General features: G+C 38.6%; 1 protein-coding gene across 1 annotated transcript in view; it reads right to left on the minus strand.

Annotated features, from left to right (window-relative positions):
* LAMA4 (laminin subunit alpha 4) overlaps nucleotides 1-15,665 on the minus strand; it is a 102,901-nt gene that overhangs the window by 19,234 nt on the left and 68,002 nt on the right. The window contains exons 18-25 of the mRNA XM_009564843.2: nucleotides 10,218-10,357; nucleotides 8,823-8,996; nucleotides 7,639-7,781; nucleotides 7,160-7,322; nucleotides 4,966-5,099; nucleotides 3,551-3,722; nucleotides 1,369-1,500; nucleotides 164-306 (exon numbers count right to left, since the gene is read on the minus strand). Of these exons, the coding sequence (XP_009563138.2) occupies nucleotides 164-306; nucleotides 1,369-1,500; nucleotides 3,551-3,722; nucleotides 4,966-5,099; nucleotides 7,160-7,322; nucleotides 7,639-7,781; nucleotides 8,823-8,996; nucleotides 10,218-10,357 (1,201 nt within the window). The remainder of the gene's footprint in view (nucleotides 1-163; nucleotides 307-1,368; nucleotides 1,501-3,550; nucleotides 3,723-4,965; nucleotides 5,100-7,159; nucleotides 7,323-7,638; nucleotides 7,782-8,822; nucleotides 8,997-10,217; nucleotides 10,358-15,665) is intronic.

Genomic DNA, 15,665 nt, shown 5'->3' on the forward strand with positions numbered 1-15,665 from the left:
AGCGCTGAGAGACACTTAGAAGAGTGTCTGAGGGGTTGTTTTACACAAGGCGTTGAGGCTGGGGAAAATATTTTATTGTAAGCGGTTCAGCACAGGTCATACAATATAATATAAATATAGCAATTACTTGAAGATAATGATGGAATCCCAGTTGTAAACCTACCTGGAGTGCAAGATCTCAGCAGGCGCTCCTCCAATGTAGATGTCTGTGAATGGCATTGCTGTTCTTTCATTGTCCACACTTTTTATATGTCGCCTGTCTACTACCAAGATCATCTTCTTAGAATTGTGATATATAATAGAAATCTGAAAAGAAAAACATGCTTAAAAAGATCAAAAATGTAATCTTTTGTAAGTTGTCATGGTGATTACAAAACTGATGGCATCTTTCTTTTTGTTTGAAAAGTTCCTCCCGTTTATCAAAAAAGCTGTTTGTTAATTGGGAGATCCTAATAATTATTAGTAGGGAGCTTAATTTGATGTCACAATTACTCCGATGACTGAAAAAACAGGATATTTCATTTACAAATAAATCCACATTAGAGTACCCTGTGTCAAATTCTACACTGCAGCAGACAGATAAGCTCCATTACCTTCAGAACGCATTCTTGATTTATCCAAGAACTTAGGGCACATTTCTTAAAAAACTTATTTCATTGTCAAAATGTAGCATGCTTAGTTGTGCTCTGCTTAAACAGATTGAATGGAACCGTAGCTGTAGTTGTAGATCAGGAATCAGACTTTGAATTTACATCAAGTAAATGGCAGGAGAAGCATGTCACTAAGGGGAACTTTCTACTGTCAGTGTCATAGTTACTCTGGCTTGAAGCAAATTCTTCTAAAACAAATACAAGTAGCTATTTTAGGTCTGGCAAAGTTCCTAAAATACTATGTATATATGAAAGACTGCTACCAATTAATTCTCCCTTCAAGTGAAATAGGAAATGGAAAATTTCTTGCAATACAATGCATAACAACTAAGGTGGTCGAGTTAACATAATGACGTTTTCAGTTGAGGAGAGTTGAATGTTTGAAGGACATAGCTGTCCTGGATATAAATTAATAACACTTTTTCTTCCATATGAACCCTCCTGTCCTTGTCTGATAACATACAGTATCTGTCCCCAAGCACTGATTTACCAGGAGGCAGGGAGAGCCTTCCCTTTCCACCTTGCAGTAGTGGTGGGACTTGCATGTACTCTTTCACATGCAAGGCAGGCATGTGCTCTACTCTTCTGCCCATTCTAGTGCATCACCATATGACCCATCTTCCTTTTGCTCCTTTCATTGATGTTGGAGCAAATTATTGCTGCTTTGGAAGTGCTGGGATAGTTGATCAAATGGCTGTAATTGTAACTGCATGTCTACCTCATGAAATTTAGCGTCATTAATCTGAGCCTTCTTCAGGGTGTCCTCTAGCAGCACAGGGCCGGTGCTGAAGCCAAAATCGTAGCGGAGGTACAAGAAACCGTCGTGCATCTCTAGACTGAAGAACATACTCTGTGTGGAACAAAACAGCAGTCAGAAAAGCACTATGATTGTGTCAGCAGCTTAAAAAAAATAATAAAAAGGGTTACAAATATATCTGACGTTGTGAAAAACATGCTGGGAAAAGGTTTTTTATTTGCAAAACTGTAGCACAGTTTCTGGATTTTTCTTTTATATCTAATATATGTGTATTTTATATCTAGTATATGTATACAGGTGCACACATAATTGTTTGATAAACAGCACTTATCTTCAGACTTGGTGAACTGTTTCCCTGTAGGAGTAGCATTCAGTAGCAGACTAATGTCAGTATTCTTTACCAGCAAAGTATTCCTAATGCAAACACATCTATTTACTGTCAAAGTAACACAACATGCCCCAAATGAAAGATATACTGGTGAAAGCAATGTTGTGCTAGAATGGCTGTATCTGCATTAGCAGCTTCTATCCCAATGCCTGTAATAGCTCAAGATTATATCTTTTCACAGCCTTGATCAACACTGACGTATTTGCTGAAGACTGAGCAAGAGCTGGAATGTATTTACTGTGCATTTGGTCTATGGATTTCCTGACTATTCTTGCTTCATGGTTTGGCTTCTGTTCTGTGGCTGTGGTAGAGCTCTTTTTAAATAAGAGCTCTACTTTAGAAAATTTTTAGGGAGTGCATGAAATGACGATCTGTACCATACAATAAATTTTGTTCAAAACCTGAACATAAAAAAGCAGAAAGGACAGTTTACGGCAACCATGCATCTTCATGCTTTTAATGCTAGTGTTTGTCTTTTCTCCTGGTGTTCATGCTATTGTTCCCATGCCTAATGGACACGTAATAATAATTCTCAAAAAAGTTCTGCAGGTCAAGAACTGCTGACTCATTTAATGAGTCTACCCTCAGAAGTCATTACTTAAATCGGTAAATGCTGGTTTTATCTAGTGCTTTTAAATGAAACTGCAGCTTGGGTTTGTCTTGAGCAAGTTAACTTTGAAAATGAAACAGGGATTACATTCAGAACATTTATTCTCTCTGCAGAACTGGATAATGCACAGGCTTACCCAGCTAGCGTCCAACTTGATTGCTCTTTCACCGTAAAACACAAATCATCTCTGAGAAACCTCTGAGCACTTTTGCTTGAAAAAAATGACTGATCTACAATAGAGGCTTTTAAACGTCTAACAGCAGTTGCTTAGTCCAAAACTTCCTAAGAAGGATTAGTGGTGGCATGCTATGTTGGAGAGAAAATTGCTGCCACAACTCTCCTCTGGAAGTTACCCCAAGTTACCCTCTGGAAGGGAGAGCAGCTCTTGTAGGGGGAGTGGATTTTTTTCTCTTCTAAATGCTCAGTGAGGTGGTACATGTAGGTGTTTAAACATGTGTATGTCCGTAGACTGCATCAACATAGTAAAATGTTTTCTGTGGTTTCACCAAGTTGTAATCCACGTAGTACTTGGAGCTCAATGTAGAGACATGCAAAGACAAAAGAATCTGATTTTGTTGGCAGAAGGTGTTTGCACATGGAGTCTACTTTCTTCAAATCCTTAGAAAGTTTGTATCACCCTCTAACTTCTGAGAAGCTAGTGATATTTGGATCAAACCTTTTTTTATTTAGGCTATTTTCTATTTTCAGTAACTTAAATTAATATTTAACTCTAGTACACTCTGAGACAGAGTTATAAAGTGGCTGCTACCATGATGTGGCCTTCTTTATGAGGGTTACTTCACAGAAATTTCCTGTCGCTTTGTGCATTCACATTTAAATAAAGGTGCAACTACTGGGCTTAACTGGAGTCTCTCTCAAAAATATCATTACGGGCGTATGGCTGGGCTGTTGTCCCAGCTGTGAAAGCAGAGTCCAGCTCAGGGCCTTGGCTTCCAGGGGGCCTTTGCAGAGCACATTTCAGTTCTTGCCTACTGTATACACACATCAGATAAACACAAAGTGTTTTTCTTTCCAGAAGGTAAATGTAAGGACATGTAAGCATTTTGGATTTTTCATGATATTGTAAGTACTGGACAACTCGTGGTGTTCATGAATGAAGTAAAGTGGCAGGATTTGATACTCACCCCATTAATCATCAGCAGGATCAATCCATTGTCTGTAGGTGTTCGAACTTCTATGTCAAACCGAGTCACCTGGCTGAATCTTCCCCTTCTCTCAATGTTCCTTGCCAAGGCATAGCCAGAGCCATCAAAAAAATAGCTCACAGCCCGGCTCTGAGTGAAAGCCAACTTATTTCTATGAAAAGAACAAGCAAGGAAGCAATATTTGGCACCTCCATTTTAACGTGGAGAAATTTACAGGTCTTTACAATTAAAATATTTCTTTTGAAATATTTGTTCTGAACTGCTGCTTCTTTCTGGCAGTAGTCAGACTGATGACTTTTCCTTTCAAATTCTGTCTGAGATTATTTTATGAAAAATAATGTGTAGCTTTGAAGGTGTATCTAACTCCTTCATCCTTACATCATGCTTTTATCCTGTGTTGCATGTAGAGGACAGGAAAAATCTTTGCTCATCCTTGTAAAGCGGCAGGCTCACACCACCTCCTTATTACAAAGATACACATATATTTCTACTAAGAGCTTGATTTTGTACAGAAACACATTTGAGTTCTCCGAGGACTTTAACTGATCACGGACTGTGCTGGGGAGCCCAGGAATAGCCTGCACGCACAATCCTGGAGAGTAGTAGCTTGTCCTTCTGTGGGAGTGGCGTGGGAAGCAATCATTTGCCCTGTCCTAGCACCTCCTGCATCTCTTCCCAGTGAGAGCTGCAAGTTTTTCTCCTGTTTTTTGTGTAGAGAGATTCCACTCTTGCTGCCTGTTGTATGGACAAAATACCTGCTCACGTCTGTGCTAAATGAATGCTGCAGTTGATTTCAGTTCTGCTTTAAGGGCTGCATTTCTCTGTTTGTGAATGGCTTATCTGAGGAATTTTCTTGGGAGCTTAAGAGCGTATGGCACAAAGATAACTTCCATACTGTCTTTGCTAGCTGGGAAGAGAACTGCACTCACGTTTACTCTTCCCACTGGAGTTCACAGACTGTGACTGTATTGCTTACAGCTGTAGGATTTTAGTCAAGAGCTGCCCTGTCCTAGGCGAGGAGCAGGGATAAGGAGGGAGCCTGGACCATGCCACAGCTAATGTGACAGTTTCACTTTGGAAGGCATGAACAAAATTGTGAGAGAGTTAATGGAGAGAGCAGCAAATCATAGAATATCTTTGGTTGGAAGTGGCCTGTAAGGATCAACAAGTCCAACTCATGTATGTGTGTGTATATATATATATATACACACACACATATAAAGTCAACTTGTTGATGCAACTAGGAGTTAAAAGTGGCCAAATTTCTTCTGGTGAGCTCAATATTACCTTCACGTTTGTAATCTAAACCAGAAATGAACCACCAGGCACTGTTGAATGAACCACTGGCACTTGCAACAAACCAGTGCAGCCGTGGTGGTGGGACTGTGTCCTACCTGGCACAAGGTGGCGATGTGGTGGTGTCGATGTTATAGATGTGCTTGAAGTTGTATAGGCTGATCACTTCATCGTTCAGGGTAGCCAGTTCCAGGCAGCCTATGAAGCTAGGTAGGTTCAAGCTAGGAGGGAGCTGTGCAGAAGCCAAGAAAAAGCAAAAGGAGAAAAGTCACTCTCTTTATATGGGTTATGTGAAAGCATTTGTGCATGGGGTCAGTTTTGTCTTTGTGCTCCACGTGTTTTGAAACAAATGGGATAACGCTACTGTGGAATAGTCTTTGCAGTCCTTATCGTAATATGACCATTATGCTGTAAGTTAAAAAAGAATACATAAATGGTGTCATGGTGGGAACAATAGGCCGGGTAAGGCAACTGCAAATAAAACTTTCTTTTGTAGGTTTGAAGGGAACACACTTGCAAAAGCAGAAAAGGGTCAAAATATTTCTTATCTGTCGCATAAACATTCTTCACTACCAGAAAAATAACTTCATACTGTGACAAAAGAGAGAGAAATGAGAGAGCTCTTTAAACCCAGAAGGCTTGGATTCAAAGTCTACCAGTGGCTAATCCTCAGCAGGTATTATTTTGAACAGTTAGCAGGATATGGAAACTCCTTTTAACAAAGGCCATTGCAAATGGAATTTAAATAGTAACACTACTGAGGGGAAGAATTCGAAAGAATAAAGCTGGCAGAAGTAGTGACTCATTCTCTTAATATTAAAATGCTCTGCCTTGTGGAACAGGTGTGATAGTAATAACACCTCTTGAACTTCAGAGTCTGATCACTGCCAGCACTTTTCTTTGCTTCTCATTATTCCCATTTTGCTTATGATATAGTGGCAATACAGCAGTGCAGAATATGTGTATAGCTGTAAGAGAAAATGAGATTCTTATCAGCAGCACAGATACATGTGGTAAAAGGTCATGTTTCCTTTTTTTCTTTGTTTCTTCTTTGTTTAACTGTTCTTTGTTTCTTCTTTGTTTAACTGGTCTGTTAAATTGTGTCCAGTATGAGACTTCTAATGGTTAAATGGCACATTTTATATTTAGAAGTATGTAACAGGGAAGCAAAGGCAAAAGCTTTTACCAAATAACACTATGTTAATAATTGAAAATGTGAGGTTTCCATTTCCAAGGGAGGAGAGGCTCATTTGCTTATCAAATAATTACATGAAACCTTTTCTTCCCATTCCCCTTCCTGTTTTCCTTCACTTTACTCTTATCCTTCTCCTCTGCCCTGCTCTGGAACAGACTTAAAATGTTTGTTTGCTGGATTACTTTTCCTTTTGTGTGTGTGCGTGCAACTATTATTCAGTCCTCAGTCCTATTCCCAAGCAATTTGCACCCAGGGCTCAGTAAAATAAAATTGAAACCATGGCATGTATGTGGTAGTCACAGCAGTGCAAAAGCTCAGGAATATGTAAGTGTATTAATATTTGTTTTTATATTGTTAGGAGGGCTGCTTGTAGAACAGCGGCTGGGTTTTTTTAGCCCATACTATACATCTTAAAAAATTTAGTGTTCTCTGAAGTCTAAGTACATTTTCATTCAACCATGCAATTTTTATAGCCAAGATTGTTCATAACAATTTCTAAATCGAAAAAAGAGGACCTGGTATGTTCACAGAGGCAGATAAAGAGGTGCTAATTAATGCTGACTTTTAGGAAGTAGACTGAAGCAAGTGTCTCACATAGGTCTTCAGACATTTTTTGCACATTCAAGTCTTCATGCTGTTGTAAGGCTGGATTTAAACAAATGATAATTTAAATTCAAACAAATCACTATATTGTTAATTTCTCCTAATATTAACAATATGTTATTTCTATATTTGTCACTGCTGTAAAAAAGAAATTGTAGTCACCAACAGCTCATTAGCACTGAAAAAGCTGGTAGCCTGCAAAATTTATTAAACTGGGCTGATAGACCTTAATTTCTACATACTACTGAACAGCTATCAAGCATTTTTTCTTATATTTCAGAAAACTTGAATGGCAGCTAATGGAATCCTAGATCATCTGTATGACATGATATGCTAGAGAAACAGTAGTTTTCGCCATTGCTAGAAGATGGAGTCCTAATATGATGACTAAATAAGGACATTTTATTCATTAACCATTTATGTGTTTAAAGGAAGGCCCAACAAGATAAGTTTGGATTATATAATTTTGAATATAGAGTATTTATCTGACCAACCTTGAAATCTGGAGGTACTCCACCAACATAGAAAACAGAGTTTTCAGGTTCCAAATTCAGGAGAGAGCCAGGACCCAGAACCTCTCCCTTTTTGATGAATTTTTCTTCAGCTGTGCTGCTAAGGCTGGGCACAGTTAGAAACACTTTGCCATGTCTTCCAATCCTGTAGGAGGGAATTGTAAGAGAAGAGAGTTTTATGTTGGCTGGGCTTAAAATGGCTGGACTCCAGGAAGGGGTTTTATTTTCTCACTCAGAAATGACACTCTAGTAGAAAAGAAAGGGAAGCCACAGACACTTTTTATTCCCCTCTGTGGCCTCTTGAGTCCTGACTCCAAAAGCACAGAGAATTCCCATTTATTTCAGTAGAAGTAGAACCAGACGCTGGAGACTTCTAATGAACAGTTCTAACCCAGCCTTCTCTGTTTGATTTTTTTCCCATCAACTGTCTGATTTTTGGGAAATCTACATTATTGCTTTACCTCTCAATTTTGATGATGCTGAAGTAAGAAGGCCACGTGCTGACTGGCTTGGCATCCAGAGATATCTCCACGTCCTCACCCCCCAGATTATAGATGTACACAAGATTGTCATTTTTAATTGCAAGACCAATGTAATTTTTTGCCTAAAACATCAATGGAGAAAGATGTCAGAACTACAACATCGAAAGAGATTTAATGTGGAATATTGGGAAAGGATGAGCTTTGATAGACTATATAATACCTTTAAAGATACCTATTAAACAAATGCTTCATTCTCATTGTCACCAGATAGCACTGTACAGAAAAGGTCTCTGATATTTTACTTTATATCCATTTTGACTGAGGTAAAAATGAGATTTCTTCTGACCATAGATTGGTCAAGCTCAATGGGAAGCTGTTCATCGGTGTTTAGTGGGCAGTGCCGTATGCAAGAAATAGGAAGAAACATTTTTCTAAAGCCCGGGAGTTATGCTGCCATTAAATATTCTGCCAAGAGGGGTTTCATTTGATTTATATTCAGTAGACATTCTTTTCGGAAAAGCTTAAAAAGAAAAGCGTGCCTCTTTGCCCTTCCCAGCTAGCAGCTTGCCAGGATTATAGCTAGCTTGTGAGGTGTGATTTTCCTTTTCTTTTAGGAACCACAATTTAAAGTACAATTATTTCACAACACTCACAGGTGGTGAGAGCATACATTCTTTCTAAGTGTTTCAATCTAGTGATGTACACAGTGTATAACAGCAGCACAACCCACAGGCAAAGCAGCTTGCTTATGCTGTGACCTCAGAGATTTGGAACTGACACTGTCACAGCGTAAACCTGATTAAAATGTGGCACTCAAAAGCCAGGTGGCTTCAGAGCACCTCAGTGCTTGGCATTGAAGATAGCAAGTGTGCCTTGCAGCAGTGGCAATCACAGCAGGATGCTGTTCAGGCAGTCTAATTTGCTTCTTAGAGAGAATCCTTCACTGTTTGGGGTCAGAAGTTTCAAGGGCAGAGGTCTCGTGGAATATTGCTCTGTGCTTGTCATAAAATCAGTGACAGTCATATTGTAGACAGCTCTTATTTTGAAACATGGAGAAATAGTGAGAGATGAGAAATAGTGAGAGACAAAAAAGGACAAATAAACTTCAAATCTATTTCATTTTTTTTTTCTGGATATAAAAATTAACTGGATTATTTTCTCACATTTTTGTTTCCGAGGTACAAAATAAACCTGTCTGGAGATGCTGCCAGTTGTGGGTTGTCTTTCTGAAGCTTTATATACAAGCTCATGGAAGTGAAAGATTTCAGTTCCTCCACGTTGATCTTTGGGTTGACTTCAACAGCTGATTGGCCTCCAAACATCATAGAAACTTGGACCTGCAGTTGCAATTGCGCTAAGTGAGACACATTATTGCTACCTGGGTATGTTACTTAAGGTAACTGTGCAAGAATTCTTAGCCATCAGCCTTGCTTACTGCAAGAGCAGAGTCGGCACCTCTATATTGACCATGTAAAATTGTATTTATAACAATCACTTCTGGGAGACACTGTAAAGAAGATGAAGGGAATTAATTTTAAAATTAATTAAAGCTCTTAGTTAACTCTGCTTAAATGTATTCATAAAGTAAATTAAATTTCAGTGGGACGTAGATGTGTGCTTAGTTGACTCAGGGCTACATCGTTGAGTATGGCACATAATGAAATTCTTACATAGCTATAAAACTTCTAGCCATGATTTATTTCTTTGCTTTGGGAGTAGTATGACCAATTTTCTGTTCACAAGTAATCCTGTTATATTCCTGGAGTTACAGTGATATATATGAGATGCTAATGAGATGTTAAAACATGTTCATTTTAGTTCACAATGCCTTCGACATAACTGAAATAAAGTTTTCAAGTTCAAGCACAATACACCTGGATGACAAAACAAAGTTAAAGAACAAAAAAGTAGCACGCATGCTGACTGATTTTGCTTTTCTTTTTTGAAATAATGTATGTGGACAGCATATTACAGCATTGTAAATGTACCATAATGCAATGAATTTTTGATTTCTCTGAATGAATTAAAATATGTTTTAATTTTTTGACCTCAGTGTTCTTGTTACAGAAAAATCCCTCATAATTTATGTATGATAATGGAAGTGTTTTTCTGTATTAAATATGTATGAGCGAATGACTCTCTTACCCTGCAGAAAATTAATTCAAAGGAAAAAGAATAAATATTGTTATCTCAGAAAAGTTTGCTTTAAATTGCCATAATTACGACTGCTTGTAATGTGTGTTGCCTGCTGAATAATGACCTTCTGTTTTTAGCTTTAAATGGTTTTGTTATTGTGGCCGTCTTTAACACTGTGCTAGTCAATTAAATTTGCTTCTGCAGTAGCAGTAGTCTATCATGCATACCAGGGTAATGTTAATTGTTTGCAAACAGTAACTGTAAAGATTTTAATAACTTCCACAGTACTTTGTTCATCCAGTTGTTTGGAAGAGATAATTTCATGGTTTGGGCTTCTAACATATCCCAAGAAAATGGACCTCCAAGTAGGATTCATTTGATTACTAACACTAGCAACCAAAATTCCCATCTAAATGGTTTACCTTGCTTGCTACGCTTCTGGTTTGAGCAATTAACTCTCTGATCCGTTGAATGCTGGAAGAAATATTGTTTGCTGGTGCCTTCTGTTCTACTCTGCGCAGGTTGTCCAAGAGTTGAGGGAAGACTTCTGTAAGTTTCTTCACTGCAGTTAGAAAAGATGTGACAGCTTGGTTTTTATCTCTTTGTAACATCGATTTTGTACCAGAATTCCTCCTTACCCTATTAGTTTAGCTCACCTATCTTCTTCTGCTTTAAGAACAAGTCCTAACTGTGGCGTGTGAGAGGCAGTGATTTCAGAAAGGGTAGTGATTTATCAGAATCTAGTATTGCAAAAGGTTTTGGAAAGAGGTTTGCACAAAGGAGACTACTTTTTCATGGGATTCCTACATATAACTGTGGTGTTGTAACTCTGTAATACTTTCCTTAAAGAGCTTCGCAAATGTCAGTCATTTTAACCTTTTCATCTCCCTTCAAGGCAGATAGATGTTAAATCCGATTTTACACATATGGCAACTGGAATGGAAGAATTATTTGTTCAACAACTCACTGGATATCTGTGGCTGACCTGGGAACTGCATCTAGAATCTACAGTTCATGACCTCTTCAAATCCATTTTAAAGGAGATGAGTAGGTTGTTTACCTCAGCTTTCAGCTGTGCATCACCCAGACAGCAGCAACAGCTGCACAGGTGATGTGACTCTGTGTGGTTCACAGCCCACTCTGGTAACAGAAACACAACCTCTTTCAGACTGTGATAACAAGCCTGTACTGTAGAATGATAGTAAGCCCTAGCTGAGGATGCATGTGCACCTAAACTGTGCTTACTACCTGGCTCAGCCCTTGTGAGTTGTAAACTCTTCAGCTTTCCTGCCTGCAGTCATGAATCAGAGTCCCGGACCTTTGGTCTTTCACTGTTGTGTGTTCTGGTACAAGTGCAGGTAGGATTGTTATCAAAGGGAAATGCAGGTGCTTTGTTGTGTTCAAAGGGAGAGAAGTCCTTTCCCAGAAAGATAAGCAGACAGAGGAGTTACTCAGAAAGAAAAAGTAGCTACTCCTAATTATAATCCTGTTCATCACATCACATTCCAATGACATGCTGCCCTTTGAAAGATATTTACACATCACATCATTTTTCATCTTTAATTAGACGTAGGTACAACTAGCTGAGTATAATGAAATGTGATTTTAGCCACAAGCTACATGCATACAAGAAAGATCCAATATTCATAGTTAATTTTTAATGACATGGATTCGCTATAAAGGTTAAGACTAGATTTGTAGGGTTTGTAGTTATATTGTTATATTTTAGGGGTTGTCAACTTATGTTCACCAGCTCTTGTGTTCTTACCCTCATATTTTAACTCTTGTCTAAAGCAGAGAGTCAGGTAAAGGAGCTAATCTTCAGATGTATTGAAACTGTATAGAAGGGAAAGAAGGAAGGAAGAGTAGCTTCTGATTGCTTTTCTGTGCTTTCAGTTCTGTGTTGACTGACTGAAGCAGCTCTCAGCCTCTCTTAGAGCAACCCAGAGTATGAGAAGATCCCAGTGGAGTCCTACCAGTCCTGCTTCTCTTTGGGTAGGGTGAAAATCTCTAATTACCACAGTCTTGCTCTCTCTTTGCTTGGCTCTTTTCACTTGTCTTTTACTTTCCAAGTCCAGTGGAGGTACGGGCCACATAGACCTTTAGACTCTGCCGTTCCAATTCCTATCAAGTCCTGGAAGATCTTGTGTGCTGGGGATCAGTGATCAGATAGTCTATATAAAGCTTATGGTACATTATATACAATTATGTTAGTGAATCCTCAAAGAACTATGATGAATTCTAGGTAAACCGTTAATTCCAGCATGCATTAAAATGTCTACTTTAGAAAACAACCAGTAAAATAATCAACTTACAGAAATTTTTCTCTGCCTTTTGAAATTAATGTTCCATTGCATTGGAAAAAAGTCACATTATTCTTAAAGGAAAAAAATTAAAAACTCAGAAAGTGACTTAGCAAATTCTGACTACCTTTTAAAAAATAATTAGCAACTGAATTAGAATTGTGTCTGGTCTCACATGTTGAAAAACTGGCTTTTCATCTGTTTGCAATTTAGAGTATTAAAATTGAAGCACAATTGTAACAAGAAAACACAAACCTAACATACATTACTACTAGTACTATGATAAAATCTCACCATAAATCTCTTGTCCATAAATCTGTTTCTTCTTGTCCTTTATAATGGCATTCACCAATACAGAAGAATATTGATTTTTTCTTTAGTCTTTCGGATGAAGGTGAAGGTGAAAAAGGAAAACTCACCTTACCCAGTGATAAAATTGAAAAAAGAATACAAGGGAAACTGTCAAGGAGGAAATACCTTGACTATAACCTTCCATACAGTTTCTCCTTTTGTGTTGCCCTTTCCAAGTGGCCCTTCATCCTCTCTGCTGAAGCCTACACTTCCCTATACAGTGGCAACACAGGGATTACTCTCAGACACACTGCACAGCCAAGTCATGCTCTCACCCTGCCAAAAATCAAGCGCTATCTTTATTCAAAGGCAGTCCAGACATGCCAGTTTAGAGGCTTCAGCTGCCATAGTGGTGTTATTGGCATGATGATCGGGTGTTTTGGTGTTTCAGGTGCCTGTCTCAAAGTTTTTTGTGACTTTCTTTTGGACTTTGATGGACATTGCTCCTATCACGCCAGTCTCTCCTGGCAACATACACAGCTGATCTGAGAGCACTTCACCATGTCTGAAATGTCTTGCCAGGTTGTGAATCAGTCACATCTGACGAGCACCAACCATGCCAGCCTCCTTTGTAGCACTGATCTGTCTTTTTAGTTATTTCCACCTGATCTTTCTGGCAAAAAAAAAAAAAAAAAAAAAAATCATTGTGCCTTAAAACAAACAAATAAATGTCTTCAGACCAAAATTGCCATGGAAAAGCTGTCTCCACAAATGGAATAGGCTGAACATTGCTGTAGTTTGTATATTAGCGTTTCTCAAACAGTTAGTTTATGGTCAGCAGGCCTTCCAGGCACTCTGATACGATCAGAATACTTTCAAGGTGACTCCCTAACTGCAGATCCACTATCACAGAGAAGACATTTTTGCCAGGCACATCACGTAGGAGCTGAGCAGTTCTTGAGTACTTGTGCTGCATGTACCATGTGTGCTTTTTTGGGAAGATAACCAGATAGGTGAGCTGGGCCATCTTAGGTCTATCCAATCTTATGGAACTTCTAAAATGCTACTGGAATTATTTCTTCCAGTTTAACAGCTAGTATGAGCAGATTTTTTTTAATATTGAATGCTGACATTTTGAGGATGAAAAGCCAAATGCAGTTTATGTTGCTGCTTTAGCTACTAAGCTGGCACTGGTAAATGTTAAATGTAAATGAAATGTAAAGGTGAATAAAAGCAACAACCTTCATGTGTAAGCTACAGTAGACTGTTTCTCTTAGATGTTTTTCCTCATACTATTGACTCCCTGGATGACAATCACATCCACATTTACATTATCTTAAATAGTAGTTGGAGTCTGTAGCCCACAGCCTAAACTGTGCTCTCTGGTGATCAAAACCATCTTACAGCAATGCAGTAGAACCACACCCTTATGAAGCCCTGTGCAGTGACCAGCAGTGAGTTTACCCATTCCCAGGTGGAGTGGTTCAGTGTTTGCTTTGGATAGAAATCTCAGAGAAATGTGAGCTGCCTTCAGTTCTGAAGCCAGAAGTCAGGATATTGAATCATACTGAATTTCTTCTTGTGGAGAGACCCACTTTTATATCAGTTATTGGGAGCACTCACTTAACTGAAAATATTAGTGCAAGGGTCTTCTTCATTACTGAATTCTAGAAATAACACGACCCTTAGGTTTCCCCAGTCCAGAGGGAAGGGTGTGGCTTTGGAGTGCTATAAACAGTGTTGAGTTTGTGTGACACATGCACTTGACCCCTTAACCAAACTAGCAGTAGTTTGGTGCATGTTCCAAGCAGATAAAATCCTGAGCCATAGCTGGGCCAAGAACTCCTCTAGTTCCAATCTGTCTTCTGAAAACCCAGAAAGGAGCAGAGTGAAACAGTGAGCATCAATGCATATGAGTTTGGAACACTGATCATGCAATTAACACGAGTAGCATGTGGCTTTTCCAAGACTCATTTGTCAAGGAACAAAGGTTACGGGTACAAAGAGTCTCCTGCATACCTTTTCCATCACGTGTAGTTTGACTACAATTTTATTCCATAAATATGACTAAAATAAAAATTTAAACATATTTAAAATATATAAATTTAAACATATTTAAATATGACTAATAAGGCTAAGAGAGCCTTCTTTGAATTCTCCTGGCTAAGCAGCCTTACTACGTGGTAGCGACCTCCCCTTAAGCTGGGACACCTCTCAAGGTTGCTTCTCGAGGCAAAGAGAACTTCTACCAACAGCAGATTTTCAGTAAGTGACCGATATTACACATAACCTTGTAGTATGACAACTCTGATTTTGTCTTGGTAACTTTGGTTCATGACTTGTTAACTTTGATTTTGCCGTGACAGTTTTGAATCACTGTTCAAATGATTGTGCTGTATAGTAATAGAACGAACCTTACCATTGAATGTTTTCAAGTTGCACTTTCACAACATCATATTAAAACCACTTTTGCTAATACCTTTGACTGTGGTTCTTTGAGCGCTCTAAATCACCTGTTTGCAACAGTTTGGTACTCATAACTCCATATGCAGTAAAATCACAATCAAGTTGTGAAGCTCATGACAGAAGAAGGGTTTTGAGGCAGTAGGTCTCAGATTCTGACTTTCTGGAGGGTATAGAAACAATGGAGTTATGGACCTCCTCTGAGGCACTTTCAGGAAGCAAGACATCACTGAACAGTGCTGCAAGTGATGGTACATATCATCAAATGTATGCAGGAAACACTTTGTTCTGCATTTCTAGCTCCCTAGCCATGAATCACTTGTGATTAGTGATCATCCTAAGCTGAGCCAGGAATATATAAAGCAATAAATAGTGGTGCTTGTCAGCAATTTTTTATTTCAGGCTTTTACGCTATAGACTTTTCTTTCTTACTGTTCTTTTCCTTCTCTCACTAGTCACTTCACCATTCAGCTTCACTCTTCCTGTCTCTTTTTCCACTCTTTTCCCTATCATCTTCATTTCAGTTTTGTAGCTTGCCTCAGTCTTTTTATTTACCTTAAATTTTTCATAATAAATCTTCCAATTTTTACTCTGCTCCTCCTCCCCTGATAATAAAACCTGGTAATAAAAGTGAATTAATGTGATGTTTATAAGCTTTTCCAGCAATCATCCTGCCTAAATTTATTCCTTCGTAATCCTCTTTGCCTCCTTTAGTTAGACTGCAAGCTCATCAAGTCAGGGACCATTTCTCCTCCATGTTTGTACTACTGAGGACAAAAGATCCCTGTTTCCAAATCCCTCTCAATGTTAAAA

Source organism: Cuculus canorus, chromosome 3 (genome assembly GCF_017976375.1).
Source record: "Cuculus canorus isolate bCucCan1 chromosome 3, bCucCan1.pri, whole genome shotgun sequence".
Classification (NCBI taxonomy): domain Eukaryota; kingdom Metazoa; phylum Chordata; class Aves; order Cuculiformes; family Cuculidae; genus Cuculus; species Cuculus canorus.